We start from the raw sequence: 17270 nt of genomic DNA on the forward strand, positions 1-17270 counted from the left end.
CATTTCAACATTTTTCACATGTGCAATTTAATGAAATGGTGTTCATCAAGTTGTACGACAATCACCATTATTCGTTTCCAATTTTTTCCATCACCCTTAACAGAAAGAAGCTCACTGTCTTCTAAGCAATGAGTTCCCTTTAGAAGAAAAAAATTTTGCATGTTTTCTAGTATCCTGGATCCTACGTACCCTGGACCTTTCTCCACACCCACACTTCATCTCTCAGTCTTTAATATTAAAAGGGGGTTCTATCGCCCTCCATGTTGACCGGCTGCTCACAGTGAAGCCCCAGGTGGAAGAGGGGGTATACACATAATTCACAGCCATGTCCACTCTGCCTGTGCACTAAAGGGACAGTCCAGTGACAGGAACAGCTACCAAAAACCTTCCAACCCTATGGGCTCCCACTCATCCACAGGAAAGGAATCCTGCCGATCAAAGCCACACAAGACAGCCTCCTTCAACTCTTTTCTCCCTCAATGTAAGATGTCAGGCTTCTTCTCCTGTGGCCCTGAACCTGGACCTCCTTAGCCTACCAAGTTCCTGCCAAATGAGGGCGGAGACACAAGAGCCTTAAACAGATGGCAGAGAGCATCAGTCGGGCTTAGGATTCAAAGGGTGGCAAAGCAGGCTGAGTCTCCATGGTGATGTGCTTAATGGGAGAAAAACACTATTTATTTTGCCACCCAGGGAGAAAACAGGAAAAAGGAAGAGATCAGACCCTCTTAAGTGGGAAAGGAGCAACCAGAACACTTGAAAAGAGGAGGAAGGGGCTAGCGCAAGGATTGGCTGATGAACTCTGGATGCACTGGTGGGAAATTTTAAGACAGAAAGGACAAGTATGAGGCTAGCCAGGAGCAAGACATAAAAAAGTGACCCTGAGCAGGCCTGAGACTGCTGGATCCCCAAGACGGAAGTCACTTACCACCTGCTTCTTGCCCAGAACCAAAAGAACCTACCCCTCAGCCTTGAGGCTCTCCTTAAATACACAAATATTCAGCCTCCAAGCCCCTCCTGCTTTCCCCACTCTCTCCATCTCTAAGCATCCCCTCCTCCAGCATGTACCCACCAAGCTCCTCCTTGAGAGGCTCCAGTTCCGCCTCCTGCTCCTGCTCCTGCTCCTGCTCCTGCTCCTGCTCCTGCTCCTGCTCCTGCTCCTGCTCCTGCTCCTGCTCACTGGGCAGGGTGCTCTCTACGGTGGCCTGTGCAGCCAGCACAGCCTGAGCAGCCTGAGCGGCTCGCCCTGCCCGGTTTCCCCGGGTGCCTTGCCGGCTGCTCACTCGCCGCTTCTTCTCAGCTTTGCTGGACATGGTGTAGGCAACACCTGAAGAGACACTAAAAGTTGGGAGTCCCCAACCCAGCTTCCTGATACGTGTAATCTCTTTGGAATTCACAAATTGACAGAGAACCCTGATATCATAATCTTATCTGGGGGTGCCCACTCCCTGCTCCATTAATCACAAGGTACCTGTGTCCAACAGGTGCCTCGGAGTCTTTGCTCTCTCTGGGATACCACACTTCCTTCAGGGCACTGGTTAAAAATTAAAGTCATTCATTCCCTCATGACATTAGGAAGAAATAGAAGGTAAAGGTGGTGGCCCCACAGACTCATTAATGAGGCTTTGGTGTTATTAGCTGCCATGAGTTGATTCTGACTCATGGTGACCCCATGCGTTACAGAGTAGAACCATTCCATACGGTTTTCTTGGCTGCAATCTTAATGGAAGTAGATCACCAATGCCTCTTCTTCCATGCTACTGTCCAGCGGGTTCGAACAGCCAACCATTAGGTTAGCAGTTGAGTGTGAACTGTTTGTGCCACCCAGGGACCTTATGAGGGTTTAGGAACCCCTTATCTCTGCCCTGGGTGGTGCAAACAGTTAATGTGCTTGGCTGCTAACTGAAAGGTCCGAGGTTTGCGTCCACTCAGAGATGCCTCGGAAGAAAGGCCTGGAGATGTGCTTCTGAAAAACCAGCCATTGAAAACTCCATGGAACACAGTTCTACTCTGACACACATGGGGACTCCACGAGTCGGAGTTGACTTGACGGCAACTTTTTTTTTTTTTTTAATCCCTCCCGAGGGTATGAGAACTTAAAATAATCAGGAAAAGATCTACCAAGCTGAGGTGCAGTTGGCCAGACCCTCAGCCACTCTACTCCATATGGCTATGGACCAATGGGAAAAGGCTCAGGGAAGGGAAGACTGTCCCAGGTTCCCACCCTTTGTCACTGTGTCAAGTCGCTGAGGTAAACAAAGATGAATTGTCTATGCAGCTCTTCTCCTCCCAAGTTACTCCCTAAAATTTACTCCTACCCATACTAAAATCTGCAACCTCCTTAAACAAAGAAAAAACAGTATTTGCCACTTGACTTTATAGCTTTTCATTCCTGAGGGACAGGAACCCTGCTTTGTGTGGACTGAAAAGATCTCTTAGCATAGTTGGCTGAGTAACATGGTGCTAAATGATTAAGAAAATCAGCATCATTTGACCCCAAATGCCCTGAAAACAGACCCAAAGCAGGAAGGACACAAGTCATTCAATAATGAATTTTGAATTGTGTCTCAGGGAGAAGGAAATGGGGGAATATGTGAAGCCACCGTGGAGCCTGTCTCAGAAAAGCAGGATGGCTAGAAGCAGGGGCATCTCTGACAACTTTAATTCACTGGGCATTCCCTCTTCCTTCAGCTAGTGCCTGACGGCCACCTGTGGCTCTCCTTCTTCATCCCCACAGGCTGCCACAGGCATTGATCATTTGTTATGAATTTCCAACTTGAAGGATTTGTACTTTGCTCCAAGGAAAAGCATTCTGTTAGGCCAAGACATCAATAAAACCAACTTCAGCAGCATGGCTTCCCCCAGGAGTCTCCAGGGAAGCACCAGCTCAGGCCGCCTCAAACTGCAGCCTCAGGAGCATCCCGCTGGCAGGGGAAGGGGGGCCTTCACCACCAGGTTCACCCCAAGATCTCACCGCAGACCCCAGGAGGGCCTGTCTGCTAGTCTGGGACTCACTCTATTACTCAGGAAACACCACAGGGGCCGAGCTCTCTCCTCAAACCAGTTAAAAAAAAAAAAACAAACCCAGCGCCGTCGGGCCAATTCCGACTCAGAGCGACCCTACAGGACAGAGTAGAACTGCCCCATTGAGTTTGCAAGGAGCGCCTGGAGGATTCGAACTGCCAACCCTCTGGTTCGCAGCCGTAGCACTCAACCACTACGCCACCAGGGTTTCCTCAAGGCGGTTACCAGTGGGCAAACTTCCCCTCCCGACAGCTTCGCCCTACAGCTGTCCTCTCTTCTTCATTTCACCCCCAACTGCCCCTACTTCTCCCCTTTCGTCCCACAACTGTCTCTTCTTCTCCTGCCCCCACAACTGCTCCATCCCCTCCCACCACTTCTGCCCCTCCTCCCACAACTGCCCCTTCTCTCCCTCCACAATTGCCCCCTGCTCTACCTTCCCCCCACAACTGCTCCTTCTCCCCTCCCCCCACAACAGCCCCTTCTCCCCTCCCCCCGCAACTGCCCCTTCTCCCCTCCCCCCACAACTGCCCCTTCTCCCCTCCCCCACAACTGCCCCTTCTCCCCTCCCCCCACAACTGCCCCTTCTCCCCTCCCCCACAACTGCCCCTTCTCCCCTCCCCCCACAACTGTTCCTTCCTCCCCTCGGCCACGACCACTTTTCTTCTCCCCCACGCTCCCACAACTGTCCCCTTCTACCCGCTCACTGCTGCCCCTTCTCCCCGCAGCTTCCCACTTGGCTCAGCCTCCCTTCCCTCCTTCCCTCTGCCCCCGACACACACCTCGCCTCGGCGACCCTCTCCTCCCTAGGCCGACCGATGGGCCACTCCAGCTAAGGAGTTGCCCCGCGTGGCCCTCTGGGGCCCGCGCCTGCACGCGTCGCCACAGCAACCCTGGGCAGGGAAGGGGGAAGCGGCCGCTGCGCGAGCCGGCGGAGTAGCCTTCTGGGCGCAGGCGCTGGAAGCCCCGCTCTGCTGCCCCATCCCGCCCCATCACCCCCGCAGCGCCGGGGGGCAGGAGGGCTGGGAGCAAAGGGGAAGCGGACTCCGTCTGGCGAGCTGGAGAGTGCGGGGGCCTGGTCTGAGGACCCCGCTGGAAAGGCTGGGGCTGGAAGCATTGCGCTCCCAGGAAAAGGCAGGCGGAACCCAAGCGCCCGACCCCCGCTCCCGGGCCTGCAGGGTCCATCCTGCGCGGCTCCTTCGAGATCTAAAAGGCGCTCCAGGATTTTGAGGCAGCCGGGGCTGCAGCTGGGGCGGGGGAGAAAACCGGGGCTGGAACACCCCTGCCCTCCCGCTTGTTCCCTCTTTTTAGTTCGGACTGGGATCTAGGATTCCCGGCTGCGCGGGGCGGGGGAAGGGAGGGAAGAACGGAACTGGAATTTTTGGAATCTGAGGATTGGCTTTGGAGAGCGTCGCTCGTTTTGGGGGGAAGAGAAGATGGGGACTCCCTGGGGAAGGTGACTAGGCTGGGGAGGGGCTTCACTCTCCATAGGAACAAAGACTGCGTTCTGGGAGAGCGAGAGAAGAGGGTACTAGAGGAGGGGCAGACCTCAAAGAGTGCTAGGGGGCGCCACCGGCCGGGGACGCAAGACTAGGCGTCTGGAAGATGGGCGGGGAGAAGCTCCGGGGAGGCCTGGGAAATACTGGGAGGAAGCCGAGTGAGGGATTTGGGGAGGCGCCCTCCCTGCTTCCATCAATAGTGCCTAATTAAGACAAAGCCAGCAGCGAGCCCACTGATTACATTTCCATGAGGAGCTAAACTGATGACATTTTCTTTGCTGGATGGGAGGGGAGAAGCTGCCTCCTCTGCTCCCCCTTTTTTGGTCGGTGTTCACACCTGGCAGGTCTTGTTATGCCAGTCTGGCCCTGTGAGGAATGGCAGTCCCTGGCACTCCTGAAGGGCTGGCGAATTAATCCACGCTCTGACCCAACCTTGACCTCACCATCCCACCATTCCTACCCGTATTTCCAGAATTGGTGGCACCCTGCTCTTGCCCTTCTTCCTCCATTATCATTAAGGTGGGCTTCTGGGCTCTAACCTGTGGCCTGCTGCCCAGCCCAAGACCCCCGTCCAAGGGACGGAAACTGAAGGAGAGGGAGTCCTACCATGCCGCAAAGCCAGCTGCCTGACAGGTAGGGCTAAGCCGGGACATGTGAGTGATCCTCTAACCAAATAGGCTGTGGGTGGCAGAGAGAGGCCAGGTGATTGGTCAGAACCCCCAGGGGAAAGCCCCAAAGAAGTGGAAATTTGAGAGCTAGCATGGGGTGGACAGTCTCCTGGGCAGGGCTCATGGCTTCCCTCAGGAAAAGAAGGGTTCCCAGACCCCATTCTTTTTTGACTCGCCCCCACACACAACCTTGGCTGTGCCTGGGGATCCCAGCCCCCTACATTATGCTAAATAGGTAATCAAACCTCTCGCTTTGCTAATTACTGCTCGATCAGATTAAACGCTGCTGAAGCTCATCAACAGAGGTGGAGGAAGGAGGAAGGGATGGGGAGGCAACCACAGCTGTGATGGGGGTCTGGTCCCCAGGGGCTCAAGGGGACAGCTGAGAAACAGCCAGGGTACCAAGACTCAGCACATCTCAAACGGAAGAGGCAGAAGAGTTGTACCCTCAAGACCCTTAGCCTCACAGGGTCTTCCCGGCCCCAGGCTTGTCCCTCCTCTCAGAACCTTCATTACTCTCAGAACCCAGGCATCCGGCCATTCCCACAGCTCCCCACACACACCCCTGTCCCGGATTTAATAAGTTCTGTTCTCTCACTGTCAATATTTGATTTCTCAGAGCCATCTCCACGGAGAGGAGAGTGGGGGCCTCTTCCTTTGCTTCCCGCCCCCCACCTTGGCCCTCCTTTGCCCACCCCGCAGTTTCTTTTGTGCCCCCAACCTTCTCTGAATTTGCTGACTTAATGAAATGATATTAAAGTCTTAAGCAACTCCAAAAGAATGGTTGTTATGGTGAAGGGAGTGGGCAGGACGCCTGGGTCCCCGAGGGGAGCAGGGGCTGAGGAGGGGGAGAGCGAACCAGAGGCTGAGGTCGAGAGGCCTCGATCTGATCCCCAACTGGAAGCAGAAGATTTGGGGTGAGCTGAGGACCAGACCTCTTGGGGTGGCAGGAGGTAGGAGATGAGGCCTGGGGACTAGGAGAAAATGGAAAGAGAGAGAACGTTTCAGGGGCTCGAGGTCTGAGTCTCCTGTCCGAAGCATCCATCAGGGACAGAAATCCCAGCGGTGGGCGGGGGGGAGGGGGGTGCGACCTCTGTGCCAGCATACTCCCTGCTGACCGTGCCCTGAGCCATCCCGTGAGAACCAGAGTGAATTCCTCTTCAGCCCTGACTCATCCCTCTTCCCCTCTTATCCCCCAACAGACCCCCACAGGTGATTTGTAGCTGATGCTCCCACGATTGTAGGGGCCAGGATTGAGTCATTCCATGACACCAAGAGCTGAGAGCTTCCAGGGGAGAGAACAGAGGCCAAGGGATGGGAAGCCAAGCACCACCCCCATCTCCCCCCACCCATCCCCATCTCACTCTGCTGGGGACACTGGCCCAGCCCCAGTCCCCTTGGGGTGGTGGGAATGCAAGGACATTTGGCTGGGGCTGATTGATGAGGGAGGAGGCAGCCACTGGGCACTGAGGCTGCTGTTTGCTGAGCACACAGATTCTTCCCCACTCACCAGCTGCTGCCCCCTGAGGCTTCTCTATCCTCTCCCCACCCCTACCAGCCACTGGGGTCGGGGAGCTGATGCCTGGGTTTCTGACAGTAACTGAGGGATGAGGGAAAACCAGGAAACCAAATGGTTCCATTCCCTGTGGAATCAAGGGGTACCCCTGGTCCCCTCAGAACTACCTTCGGGACTCCACCTTCCAAACGTCTCTCTCCCGCTACCTAATTCTCATTCCCTTTTATTCTGCAGCCTTTTTCCTACCCCCACCCAAATCTCTGGGCCCTTCCCAGCCAGTCCCCTGACTCCAAACCAACCTGCAACACTTCTCCGAGCCTGCCTACAGATCTTGAAACTCTCCCCAGGGGATGTGGGACCCCCACATCCGTGGCTTCCAACATTGCCTCTCAGGAAGCTCCAGTTTTTATTCCAACTGAAATTCCAGTTGTTGACATCAACCATTCCCCTACCAGGAATTCCCACTGCAATCCCTTCTCCCACTCCCTTTTCCTCAAAATGCCCAACACAAACCACACATACACACACAAATCAGGTCTAATTTGTATCCCTCAGCTGCTTCTGAAGAATAGTAAAGTCTGAGCTTCTGTCTGTAGCACGGCCCACAGGATAGCCTCTTTCCTTTGCCAATCGAGGTGGCGGCAGAGGGGGGGCAGCTTTACTTCTGTGGTCCCCAGGCCTCTTAGATCCTTTACTTCAGCTCTGCCTGAGTGCTCTAGGCTCTGTGCCAGCAGACGTGCCACAGCCCCAAAGAACTCACGGTGTCACCCTTGCCCTCCAGAGCTTATGATTAGCTGAAGACACACATATACCTAAACCACACATACATACAAAACAAGAAACGAGGAAGAATGGAAGACTGAGTTAGATCATCTTCCTAAATGTGGATTCTAGACCCTAAGTGCTTGCTTTCCTACAGGCTGAGGCTGGGGAAGGACAGGACACATCTGGAACATAGGTGTGGTTAGGAAGCACGCCTTGCTCTTTCCAAACACAAGACTTCACCTCTATGCTTTGCACTTACCGTTCCCTCTGTCTCGCATGCCCTTCACCATGACATAGCTTAATCCTCATTCAAGGTTCTGCTCAAATATCATCTCTTCAGAGGGACCTTCCTGACCTCCTACTCTAAAGCATCACCCTGTGATTCTCAATCTTCTCTGTTTTTTTCATATGACCTGTCGCTATCTAGAATGTTATGATGTTTTTCGCCACCAAAACGTGGACTTCATGAAAGCAGGGACTTTGCCTTACTTACCCTATACCCCTAATGCCTGCAACAGTGCCTGGCACAAGGTAAGCATTTAATATGATATTGAGTGAATGAGTGAATGAACGGACAAGTGAACAAACGAGTGTCTTCGGCCCCTTTGTGAGTTTTGTTGTAGCTGTTACCCTAGGAGTGAACGGATGGCTTGTGTTATTCTGTGTGGAAATCACCGGGGCTTTCAAATAGCTCAATAGGCACATAAATCGCTACACTTGAGAAAGGCTGGAGGTTTTGTGTTGTTCCTGTTGCAGGTTGGTGGGCGTCTAGAGATGCCAGTGCTCTGAGGGGGTGTGTCCCAGGGTGCTCTGTAGTGTGTGCCTTTCACCTCCCCAGCTGGGCATCTGTCCCCAGGTGTCTTCCTGTCTCTAAGCATGTTCTAACATCTTGGCGGCTTTGGTGAGGTGTTTGTCACGGAGAGTATTTATCTCCACTTCTTTTCGTTCCTGTCTCTCCACCTGTGCCTCTAGATGTATGTGTAGCGGGGAAGTCTCCCTCAGCTCCCTTGCCCCCTCACATACACAGCCCTACCCTAGTCTTGGACCCTCCCTTTCTCGGTGGGCCCTGTTGCTGGGCTCTGAGTTGCTATAGTGACGGTTGCCAAGTCCCTGAGGCTGATAGCCAGCGATGGGGCTGTCGGCTCCATCCACGCGGGAGGCTGAGAGGGGCTTCCCATTGTGTGGAGAAGGGGATGTTGCCATGTCAACCAACCCCCACTAAGGGGCAGGGACCAGCCCTTCAACCCCCCTCAACCCTCCCCACCTTGGGCAGCTCCAGTGCCGGTTCGGAAAGCAGGAGCGAATTCCAGGACAGAAGACAGTCCAGCACCTGGCTTCCCAGCTTTCAACCCCCCCTCTCCCCTCCCAGTGCCTGCACCTCCCAGGACCCAGGCATCTCGCTCAGGCTGGCGGAGGGGGAGGGTCCTTGCGGACAGAAGAGGAGAAGGGGGGGACCCCTTGACCTCTAGGCAAATGGGAGACAGCGGGAGAGGACCTAAAGTCAGGGAGGGGCGGGCAGGGCAGAGGTTGTGACCCTTGCTGACTTGCTCCAGTGATGCTCCTGATGGCTGCCTTTGTGGATGGAGAATGGGGCTGAGTCTAGGGGGCTGGGCACCTGGGCTTTTGAGGGGAGAGGAGCCTGGGTTGTGGGTCTACAGGGAGCCCCTGCACAGGGAGTTAACGCCTGACTCCCTCAGTCCTTCCTCTTTCTTCTGGTCAATCACATCTCTTTTCCCACTTGAGTACCAAACAGCAGAATTCCCCAAGCCAGAGGTGTCTTAGGTAGGGTGCTAGGGAGTACACTTTAACACATGCACATGTTCTCACCACTCTGTTTCTGACTGTGACTTGCCTGACACACAGGCGCTTTAGTTTAGCAATAGACACTCCAACTTTTCCCACATGTGGCCACCTTCTAGTCATTTAAATGTATTAGCAACTCCCATTCTTGCCTGGGTTCCTCTCTCCTCCCACCACCGCAGGGGATTGCCTAGTGGAGCTTCCACCTTCTCCAGCCTCCTCAAGAGCCCATTATCCCCTCCTCATGCTCTGCCCACCTCATCATTCCGAACCAACCCTCTCCCTACCCATTCCCCTTGGTTTTCTCAGTCCACCAGCCCTCAGCTTGAAAGCCAGTTCTTTCCCTCCCAATTCATGTCCAGTCATTCTCCAGCCTTCTCCACAACTTTTGAAGTTTTTTATTCTTTTTTTGGTTTTTGTTGTTCAAATTTCCCTTTTACAGTAAAACTATTGAGGTGACGGCCATACCCCGCCATCTTCCCCATGGCAATATCAACTTCCTGTTCCCTGGAAGGAGGGTTTAGAAAAATCAGGAAGGAGCTGGGAACTACAGTACCAGAGAGATGACTTGGCCTCTGGTGGACAAAGCAACCATCTTGGCTGGTAATTGAGGTGGCCAACTTGGTGCTCAAGGGCAGCTCTGATCTAATGAAACTGAGCTGGGAGGGAACTGAGGCAACACCCATTTGTGCACTAGAGGGCAGGAAGAGGTATAAGCTGGTCACTATGGAAACGGTGGCAGTTGCTAAGTACCACTGTCAACTAGACCAGTCAGTAGGCCACCATTTTGGTCACTAAGAAGGGAGTTGTGTTGAGTTTGAAGGGAGTAGGGAATGGAGGATGCGATGAACAAGACAGTCATCTGGGTTACTGGGGAAGAACACATGGGTTCTTGGGGTAATCCTGTTGATTAACAGAGATAATATTTGGATATAGGAAGGGAAGAAGTACAAGACATATTGGGTCTGCCACAGTAGATGGCGGTCATTTTAGCTGTCCTAAAAGCAGCACAGAGCACAAGGGAAGGGAAATCTTGGGAAGTGCCACTGAAGACTAGGAAAGTCCTCCTCAGTCCACCTCTATCTTCTTACAGTCAGTAAGTTCCAGCTTCCTCCCGAAACAGGAAGTTCTTCCTGTTCCCTTCTCCACAGAGTAAGAACCATCCACCTCCCACCCCACCCACCCACCCAGACTAAGCCACTTGAGTTCCAGCCAGACCACTTCCTATTTCAGAAGTGCTACTTCCTGTCCTGGATGAAGGCACTTCCAGTTCCTGCTGCACTGCTTCTGCCACTTTCCAGGCCATTTCTGTCCCAGCCTGGTCACTTCTTGTCTGGATCAAGTCACTTCCTGTCCCAAGTGGTCCATTCAGCATCAGACCAAGTCCATACATGTCCTGACTGGTTCATATCTTGTCATTGGCCACTCCTGGACAGAATGGGACACTTCTCATGGTAGCTGTTGTGACCCAACCACCCCAGATAGATGGAGCAAGTATGGAGAGGCCTGGGGCAGGGCAGAGGAGGCCCTGCTGCCCGTGCCCTGCACTGAGATGGAGCCAGAGCCTTCCCCGTAAGGCCCCCATTTTTGGCGGGCTGAGGGGAGTGGTTGGTAAGAGAGGTCGGAAGAGGGGCCAAGAGCTGAGAGGAGACATGGCTTGATGTCCCCACCCAGGAAATGAGAGAGGCACAGGATAAGAAGCCAAGAAGGTAAAAGGAGATGGAAGGAGGAGGGTGCTAAGGAAGAGGAACAGACCTAGAGACAGAAGAAAGATAAAGAGAACAAGAGATAGAAAGAGAGGGAGAAAAAAGAAGAGAAAAACAGTGAGAGGCAGAAAGAGATGCCAACCAAAAGACAGACTTGTTCCTACCCCAACTCTCAGTGGATGAGGGAGGCTAGGACACCTGGGTCATGATCAGAAGTGGAGGCTGAGCTTCTGCTCCCCTCCTCAAGGGAACAGAACCCAGGAATACAGACACAGAGAGGGGCACACATGGCCAGACAGGAGGGCAGGAGGTGGTTCAGTGGGAGCCTTAAGGAATCCTAAAAGTGGAGAACAGGGGAATAGCCAGGAGGGACAATGGAGGTGGTGCGGCAAAGGGGGCCAAGGAGATGCTGGAGGCAGCCCTCAAACCACAAATTCAATTGGAGGGACCACCCCACGAAGGGCTGGATCCAGGAGAGCTGATGGGAGGATCCCTCATACCTTGTAGTAGATGTTTGGGGGGCTCTGGGGGGGCCCATCCTGCACAATGTACACAGGATGCCCATAGTCGCCACTCACCTTCTCATAGTGGGGACAGAATGGGGGATCTGCGGCCCCACCACCCCGCAGAGCTATCCCTAGCTCCCCAGGTTCTGCCTCCCGAGGTCCCATCCCTCCCCCACCCCCTAGGCCCAGAGGCCCTCCTCTCCCAAAGGAGCCAGGACCAGGGTGGCGACTCTCCGAAGGCTTGGCCCGCCGTCTCCGCCAACACATGGCACCCCCAGCCCCTGCCACGCCCAGCAAGAGCAGCGCCAGCCCCCCCGCTGCCCCGACCACTGCGGGCATGCTGGGAGGGGGCAGAGGGCCTTCAGCACCCCGGGAGGTTGCATTGCTGGTGGGGTCACCTGGCAGGGAAGGGGTGAAGGAGGAAAGAGGGGGAGGGGCTGAAGGAGCCACCTGGGCATCTGAGGGTCCCCACAGGCTTCCCCACCAGTGCCCAGGCCCCTTGGAAACCCTACCTTCCTTACCCTCCAAGCCTGGCTCAGAATCCAGGTGTCCAGCCCTCCAGCTCCCTGCCACCAAGTCCTCCCACTTCTCTGACAGCGCTGATTGAAGCACTGACTTGGCTAATTAGTTCTAATTGAGCCTTTTCCTCATCTGGCTTCCATTCCCCTCCCACCCTCCCATCCACTCTTCTCTTTCCTGTGTCGCCACCCCCTATACTCAAGAGGGAGGGGAGAGGGTGAAGGCAGGGCAGCTGCCGTCCAAGAGCAGAGAAGGCTGGGGAAGGTGGGAGGCTGGACCTACCTGGTGTGTTCTCCTTCCCAGGTTCCAGGCTGTGGGCTGCCCCTCCGTCTCTCTCCACGGGCATTTCAGACACAGGCTTTCTGGGGGCAGCCCCTCCTCTGGGACCTGGAGATGGGGGAGACCCAAGAGGGGGCTGAGACAGCTGTCCCCGACCATGATGCCACCCACTGCCCCAACCTCCCTCAGCTCCTGGAGGTGTCCCCCAACCTCACTCACTCTGTCCCACTCGGAGAAGCACCTTCATGCCTCTGGTTAGGCACACACCTCCCTGTAAGCTCTCCAGGCCTTCCCGGGTCCCATCCGATGTGGCTGGGAGAGAGAAGCCAAAGGGATCCTGTCCCTGTGTCCTGGCCCAACCACCACCTGAGGGCATAGGGGTCTGCCTCCGGGCCCAAGTGGTCCCCCTCCCTCATCAGCCCTCGATCCCAGAGGACCTCCCCGCTCTAGCCTGGCCTGCCCACCAGTACCAATTATGTAGTAATCATGGTGCGAGCGGAACTCATGGCCCCAGAGGTTAGGGCTGTACTCCTGGAACTTGATGGTGAAGCGGAGATCCAGGTCTGGCCGATCACAAGTGAGGAGGAGGTTTGGGGCAGGGGGTGCCTCACAGCGCCGGCCCTGGGCCCCTCCTACCAGGTATAGCTTGTAGAACTCGTAATTGGGAGAGGAGTGGGGACCAGGTGGCCGGGCCCGGGGGCACAGCAGGTCTAGCCGGTCCCCGATCTGAGGGTACAGCACATAACCCCCCTCTGCCTGGAACCTATGGGGAGGAGAGCAAGGTAGACAGGAAGGATGAGGTGTCAGAGGTCAGCCCCAGAGCTTTCCCCCCACTAGCCCCATATCCCTCCAGGTCAGGAATTCTCAGCTCTCGGCCAGCCTGCCTTTGTCTGAGTAAAAAGTCCGTTCTTCCAGAGCTGCACCAAGGACTCCACGAGCTCACATGGGAAACAGCAGGAAGCCAGGCTCAGAGGTCTCCTGCCCCTTGGTGTGCCCAAATGCACTCTTCAGCCCGCCCTCACCACATGTACACTGCCATCTCTGGCTCCATCACCAGCCCCGTTGCCATGGCAACAGGATGCCAGTTACCAAGGAGCTGGCCTCTCTGGAACCACACAGCCCACCCCTCCCAGGTGATTTCACCATTCTATGGCAGTCAACCAGGGGGCAAAGCCCTCACTCCTCCAGACCACCACTGAATTTCAGGGGATTCAGGGCTAAGAGGGTGCCATGGGGCAGAGGAGGGGCTGGGAAAGGTGAGCCAGGCCAGTGTCCGAAGTTAGCCTGGCAATATGACAGGTCTGAAAATGGTCCTAAATGGGGCTACTGGGAACCAGGGTCTGAGCGCCAGCTGCCCCGATCATTCCCCTGCTCGGTCCCCTCACCCCAGGCCTCAGGCTTCCTAGGGAAAGTACCCTATAGCTTTGCAATTGAAGGAGTTGACTTTTTTGACCACAACACGCACCATTCCACATCTCCCTTGGCCCCACTCCACTGGCTCAGCCACTATGGCCCCTGCAGCCCCTCCCTGGGCACTGCTGCTGCTCTGACCCACTCCCTCCCACCTAACATTCAACAGAGCCCAAATGACTCACTCCCTCCCATCCAACATTCAAGAGAGCCCCCAGAACACCCAGGCTCCCTTTTCTCCACCCTATCAGAACAAGCCTAACTTACATCCTCAAGCTATACCTGATACTCACACTGCAGCTGGGCTTGGCGGGTGGGGGGCTGAGTACAGAAAAGACATTGAGATGTTGCCCAAAGAGCTATGGGAGGAAGGGATGCAAGGACAAGGATGTGTGAGGGAGGGTGTGAAGTCAAGAGGAAGAACAATCATCCTAGCTCTCCTTTAGTGAACATATACTTTGTTCAAGCGCCTTACCTCTAATCCCCACAAAGGCAAAAGGATATCAACCCAGAAAGGTTAAGTGATGTGCCCAAGACCACACAGCAGAAAGCAGCAGAGCTAGGATGAGAACCTAGGATTTGATGAACTCCAAAGCCCACCCTCTTCCCATGGCTTCCGACAGACAGCCTCCCAGAGAAGTAGGAAGTTTTCAAACCACAGAACTCTTTTGCTGGTGGGGGGTGGGACAGACATGGAGGCAAGGGACCCAGATGACCTCTCAGAGGTTCTGTCCTAGCCTGCATGGCTTGAAGTTTCATCTGACCCCTGGCCTCTTTTCAGAGCAAAGCAAGCATGCCAGGGAACGGAGGGCCATGGAAAATCTTGCAGCAAGGATGGGGGGGGGGGTGAGGGCAGAGGGAGGAAGGGTTCTCAGGACTCCAGATCTAAGAGGGAAAGGAGGCTTCAGGGGGCTCAAGGTTTCCTCCAGAAAGAAGTGCCCAAGCCAGGGAGGCAGGAATAGAAAAGTGTCTTCTGGTTGGAAAATTGTTCAGCCAAGGACTCTCTGACCCTCTTGCTATGGGCAAGAGTTGAGACACAGACTGTGAGGAGGGTCAAGAAGCCTGGGGGCCCCCAAACTGGGCCCCCTTCCCTCCTATCTCCAACACTGAGTCCGTTCTCGGTTGGGAGGAACCCTGCCTTCCCCTCAGCGCCTCAGCAGCACCTACTCAAGGGCCCTCTCCTGAGAGCTGACATTAACCAGGCTCCCTCCAAGCCCAGCCCCCATACAAATCTCCCACAAATCCAAATAACCACTCCAACGCCCTCCCCAGCTACCCGTGAACTTTCTTATCCTTGCCCCTTTGGGGTCTCTCAAACTCCTAACACCTCAACATCAACACCCACGTGTGTGGGACCCAGGAGTCTGACTACCCAGTCCCAAGACCACCGCTGTCTGGTAATCCATCAACTCCCATCAGGAAGCCAGCACTCTCCCTCCAGTCTCCTCCCTGCTGAGAACCTAACCCTCAAAGCCCCCAACGCTTCCCTGGGGTGTGGGGTCTCCCCAGGCCGCTCACCTCTTATTCGCCGAGTTCCAGTAGACAGGCTCTAGGCTGAGCCCAGACACCAGTTCCAAAAAGCCGAGCAGCAGCAGGGCCCCGATTCGCACACCCCCCGGCCCAGAATGGGGGGCCCCCATGACCCCGCCAAGGCCTAGGGGGCGGGGCACCAACTCCCCCAAAGTCGCTCACCTTCTGGGGTGACTGCCTTGGCTCCCCTGGCTATTCCGCCCCAACCACCCCAGTGGCTGACGTCCCCGCTCCCACGCGGACCCCCTTCCTGCTCTGCCTGCGCCCCGGCTATGAAGAGCTCAGACCCGCGAGAGCCCTTGCAGGGGCCGTCTGCAAGCGCCCTGCACCTCCCGGCCCACGCTCCAGCACCCCGGAATTTGGGAGGGGGCCTAGGTGGGGGAATGGGGGAGCCGGAGGCCAGGTGGGGGCGGCATGGGGACCGGGACGAGGGACCGAGGAAGGGGACGCCGCGCCGGAGCCCCAGCCTCGCCGGGATTGAGGGCAGCGGGCTCAGGGAGGAAACCAGTCCGGAGCTCAGGAGGGGGAGTTAAAGGAGAGGCGGGGAGGGGGAGAGGCTGGTGGAGGGAAAAGCCGGAGCTGGAGCCCGAGCGGGAGCGGGCGGCCGCGTCCCCAGCCCACGCCCCCCACACCTCCCTCACCTCCGCACCTCCCGCCGCCGCCGCCGCCGCGGCCTCGCCCGCCGCCCCGACGCACGCCCTCGCGCCGGCTCTCACGCCCCTTTGTCTCTCCGAGTCTCTATCTCGGCCCTAGTGTCGGCCCGTCACCCCTGCTGCCCTCAGATCGCCTGAGCGGCTGCCATCCTCCTCTCTCAGATCCTTCAGAAAGGTGCTCGCCCTTTCCACCCGCGGAACCAAGCCCCTTTCGCTCCCGCAGCCTCCTCCCCCTCCATCCCCAAATAACACCGCGGCTCCCCTGAGGTCTAGAGAGAATAGCAATAACCCTGAAAGCTTCGCACTTTGCAAAGTGCAGCCGAGTCGAACGGCACGACTACCTGTGTGAAGTCGGAGGGGCAGAGCTAACTAACGATGCCCACTGCAGTGACGAAGAAACTAAGGGTCAGGGAGGCCCAGTGACTTGCCCAAGGTCACACAGGAAGTCTGGGATAAAGCCTGCAACTAAACCTAGCCTGCTGAACTCCCATCCTGGGTCTCTTTTGTCATAGCCTCCCTGACCCTTCACTGATTCTGGCGGTTGAGTGAAAGCAAGAGACTAGGGGTAAACTTAGGCCCTTCTTGGATGGCTGTGGAGAGAAGTGGGGTGGGAAAGGAAAGCCCCAAACCTCACTAGGCCGGAAGGGCTGTTTCCAATTATCCTGGGGGAAGGGAGGATTTGCCTTGTTGGGTGTAAGAACCCTGGCTTTCAGCACCTCTGGGCAGAGGTGACATTCCTCATTCCCTCTCATGCCTCCGCAGGCCTTCTATCCCTTCCCTTTGATTGTAACGTTCAAAATCACCTCCCCTGACAGCTGGGTCTCTTCAAAGCCCTCCTTCTCAGTGTCTGGCAAGGTGGTGGGGGAAGGAGTCATTGCTCTAAATAACAACCCCCACCACCACCACCACCAAAGAGCAGACATAAATGGAGAAACAAGGAAAGCAACGACAGCTGCTGAGCGAATAAGCCCCTCACCCTTGTCCTGCACCTAACAGTAAACTCAATGTGATGTCTGCATTTTGGGGCACCTTTACTCTTTCATGTGTGTCCTTGACTCTGGCTACTCTCAGCCACCTGCCTCCTGGGGGAGTCCAGGGGAGGGGAGGCGAGTGTCCCTGCTCGCCTTCCCCCAGAGCTGAGTGACGGTCCTCTGCTGCTGGGTGATGGTAAATAGTGTTGAGCCGAGCGGGTGTCTTGTCTGTCACTGCACAGTCTCACACAGTCACACCCAACAGTCTGACACAGAGCTCCTGCCGTTACTGCTCAGCCCTGCTCACCCTGACCCCTGTGGCTACCCCCACCTGGGGAGTGAGATTTCAAACAGGTTTCCCCCTTCAGTTTACCAAGTTGCCTAGCAACCAGCCAGTCAATGGCATGAAGCCCCACCCCCCCCCACTTGA

General features: G+C 55.8%; 2 protein-coding genes across 7 annotated transcripts in view; both read right to left on the reverse strand.

Annotated features, from left to right (window-relative positions):
- Positions 1-4132, reverse strand: part of DNAH2 (dynein axonemal heavy chain 2) — a 137860-nt gene extending 133728 nt beyond the window's left edge. For 4 of the 6 annotated variants that reach the window (XM_049859277.1, XM_049859276.1, XM_049859275.1 and 1 more), the window contains exons 1-2: positions 3801-4132; positions 1070-1324 (exon numbers count right to left, since the gene is read on the reverse strand). In XM_049859277.1, the coding sequence (XP_049715234.1) occupies positions 1070-1324; positions 3801-4011 (466 nt within the window). In that variant the 5' untranslated portion in view covers positions 4012-4132. Of the gene's footprint in view, positions 1-1069; positions 1336-3800 lie in introns of all 6 variants that reach the window. The other 2 variants (XM_049859279.1, XM_049859280.1) reach the window with 2 other exon arrangements.
- Positions 4133-10459: 6327 nt separating this feature from the next.
- EFNB3 (ephrin B3) lies at positions 10460-15825 on the reverse strand. The gene is made up of 5 exons (XM_049858783.1): positions 15205-15825; positions 12747-13039; positions 12496-12588; positions 12280-12384; positions 10460-11876 (listed from the first exon to the last, which is right to left on the reverse strand). Exons 1-5 carry the CDS (start codon positions 15324-15326, stop codon positions 11467-11469), a joined length of 1023 nt encoding a protein of 340 aa, XP_049714740.1. The 5' UTR covers positions 15327-15825; the 3' UTR covers positions 10460-11466.
- Positions 15826-17270: the final 1445 nt, after the last annotated feature.

This window comes from Elephas maximus, chromosome 19, assembly GCF_024166365.1.
Source record: "Elephas maximus indicus isolate mEleMax1 chromosome 19, mEleMax1 primary haplotype, whole genome shotgun sequence".
NCBI classification, from domain to species: domain Eukaryota; kingdom Metazoa; phylum Chordata; class Mammalia; order Proboscidea; family Elephantidae; genus Elephas; species Elephas maximus.

Bases quoted from the DNA above. Each gene is read 5' to 3' on its own strand.
- EFNB3 (XM_049858783.1), bottom strand. From the start codon at position 15,326: ATGGGGGCCCCCCATTCTGGGCCGGGGGGTGTGCGAATCGGGGCCCTG. The intron at 13,040-15,204 runs GTGAGCGGCCTG...TCCTCCCCATAG, and splicing joins TGGAACTCGGCGAATAAGAG to GTTCCAGGCAGAGGGGGGTT. The intron at 12,385-12,495 runs GTGAGTGAGGTT...CCCCATCTCCAG, and splicing joins GCTTCTCCGAGTGGGACAGA to GTCCCAGAGGAGGGGCTGCC.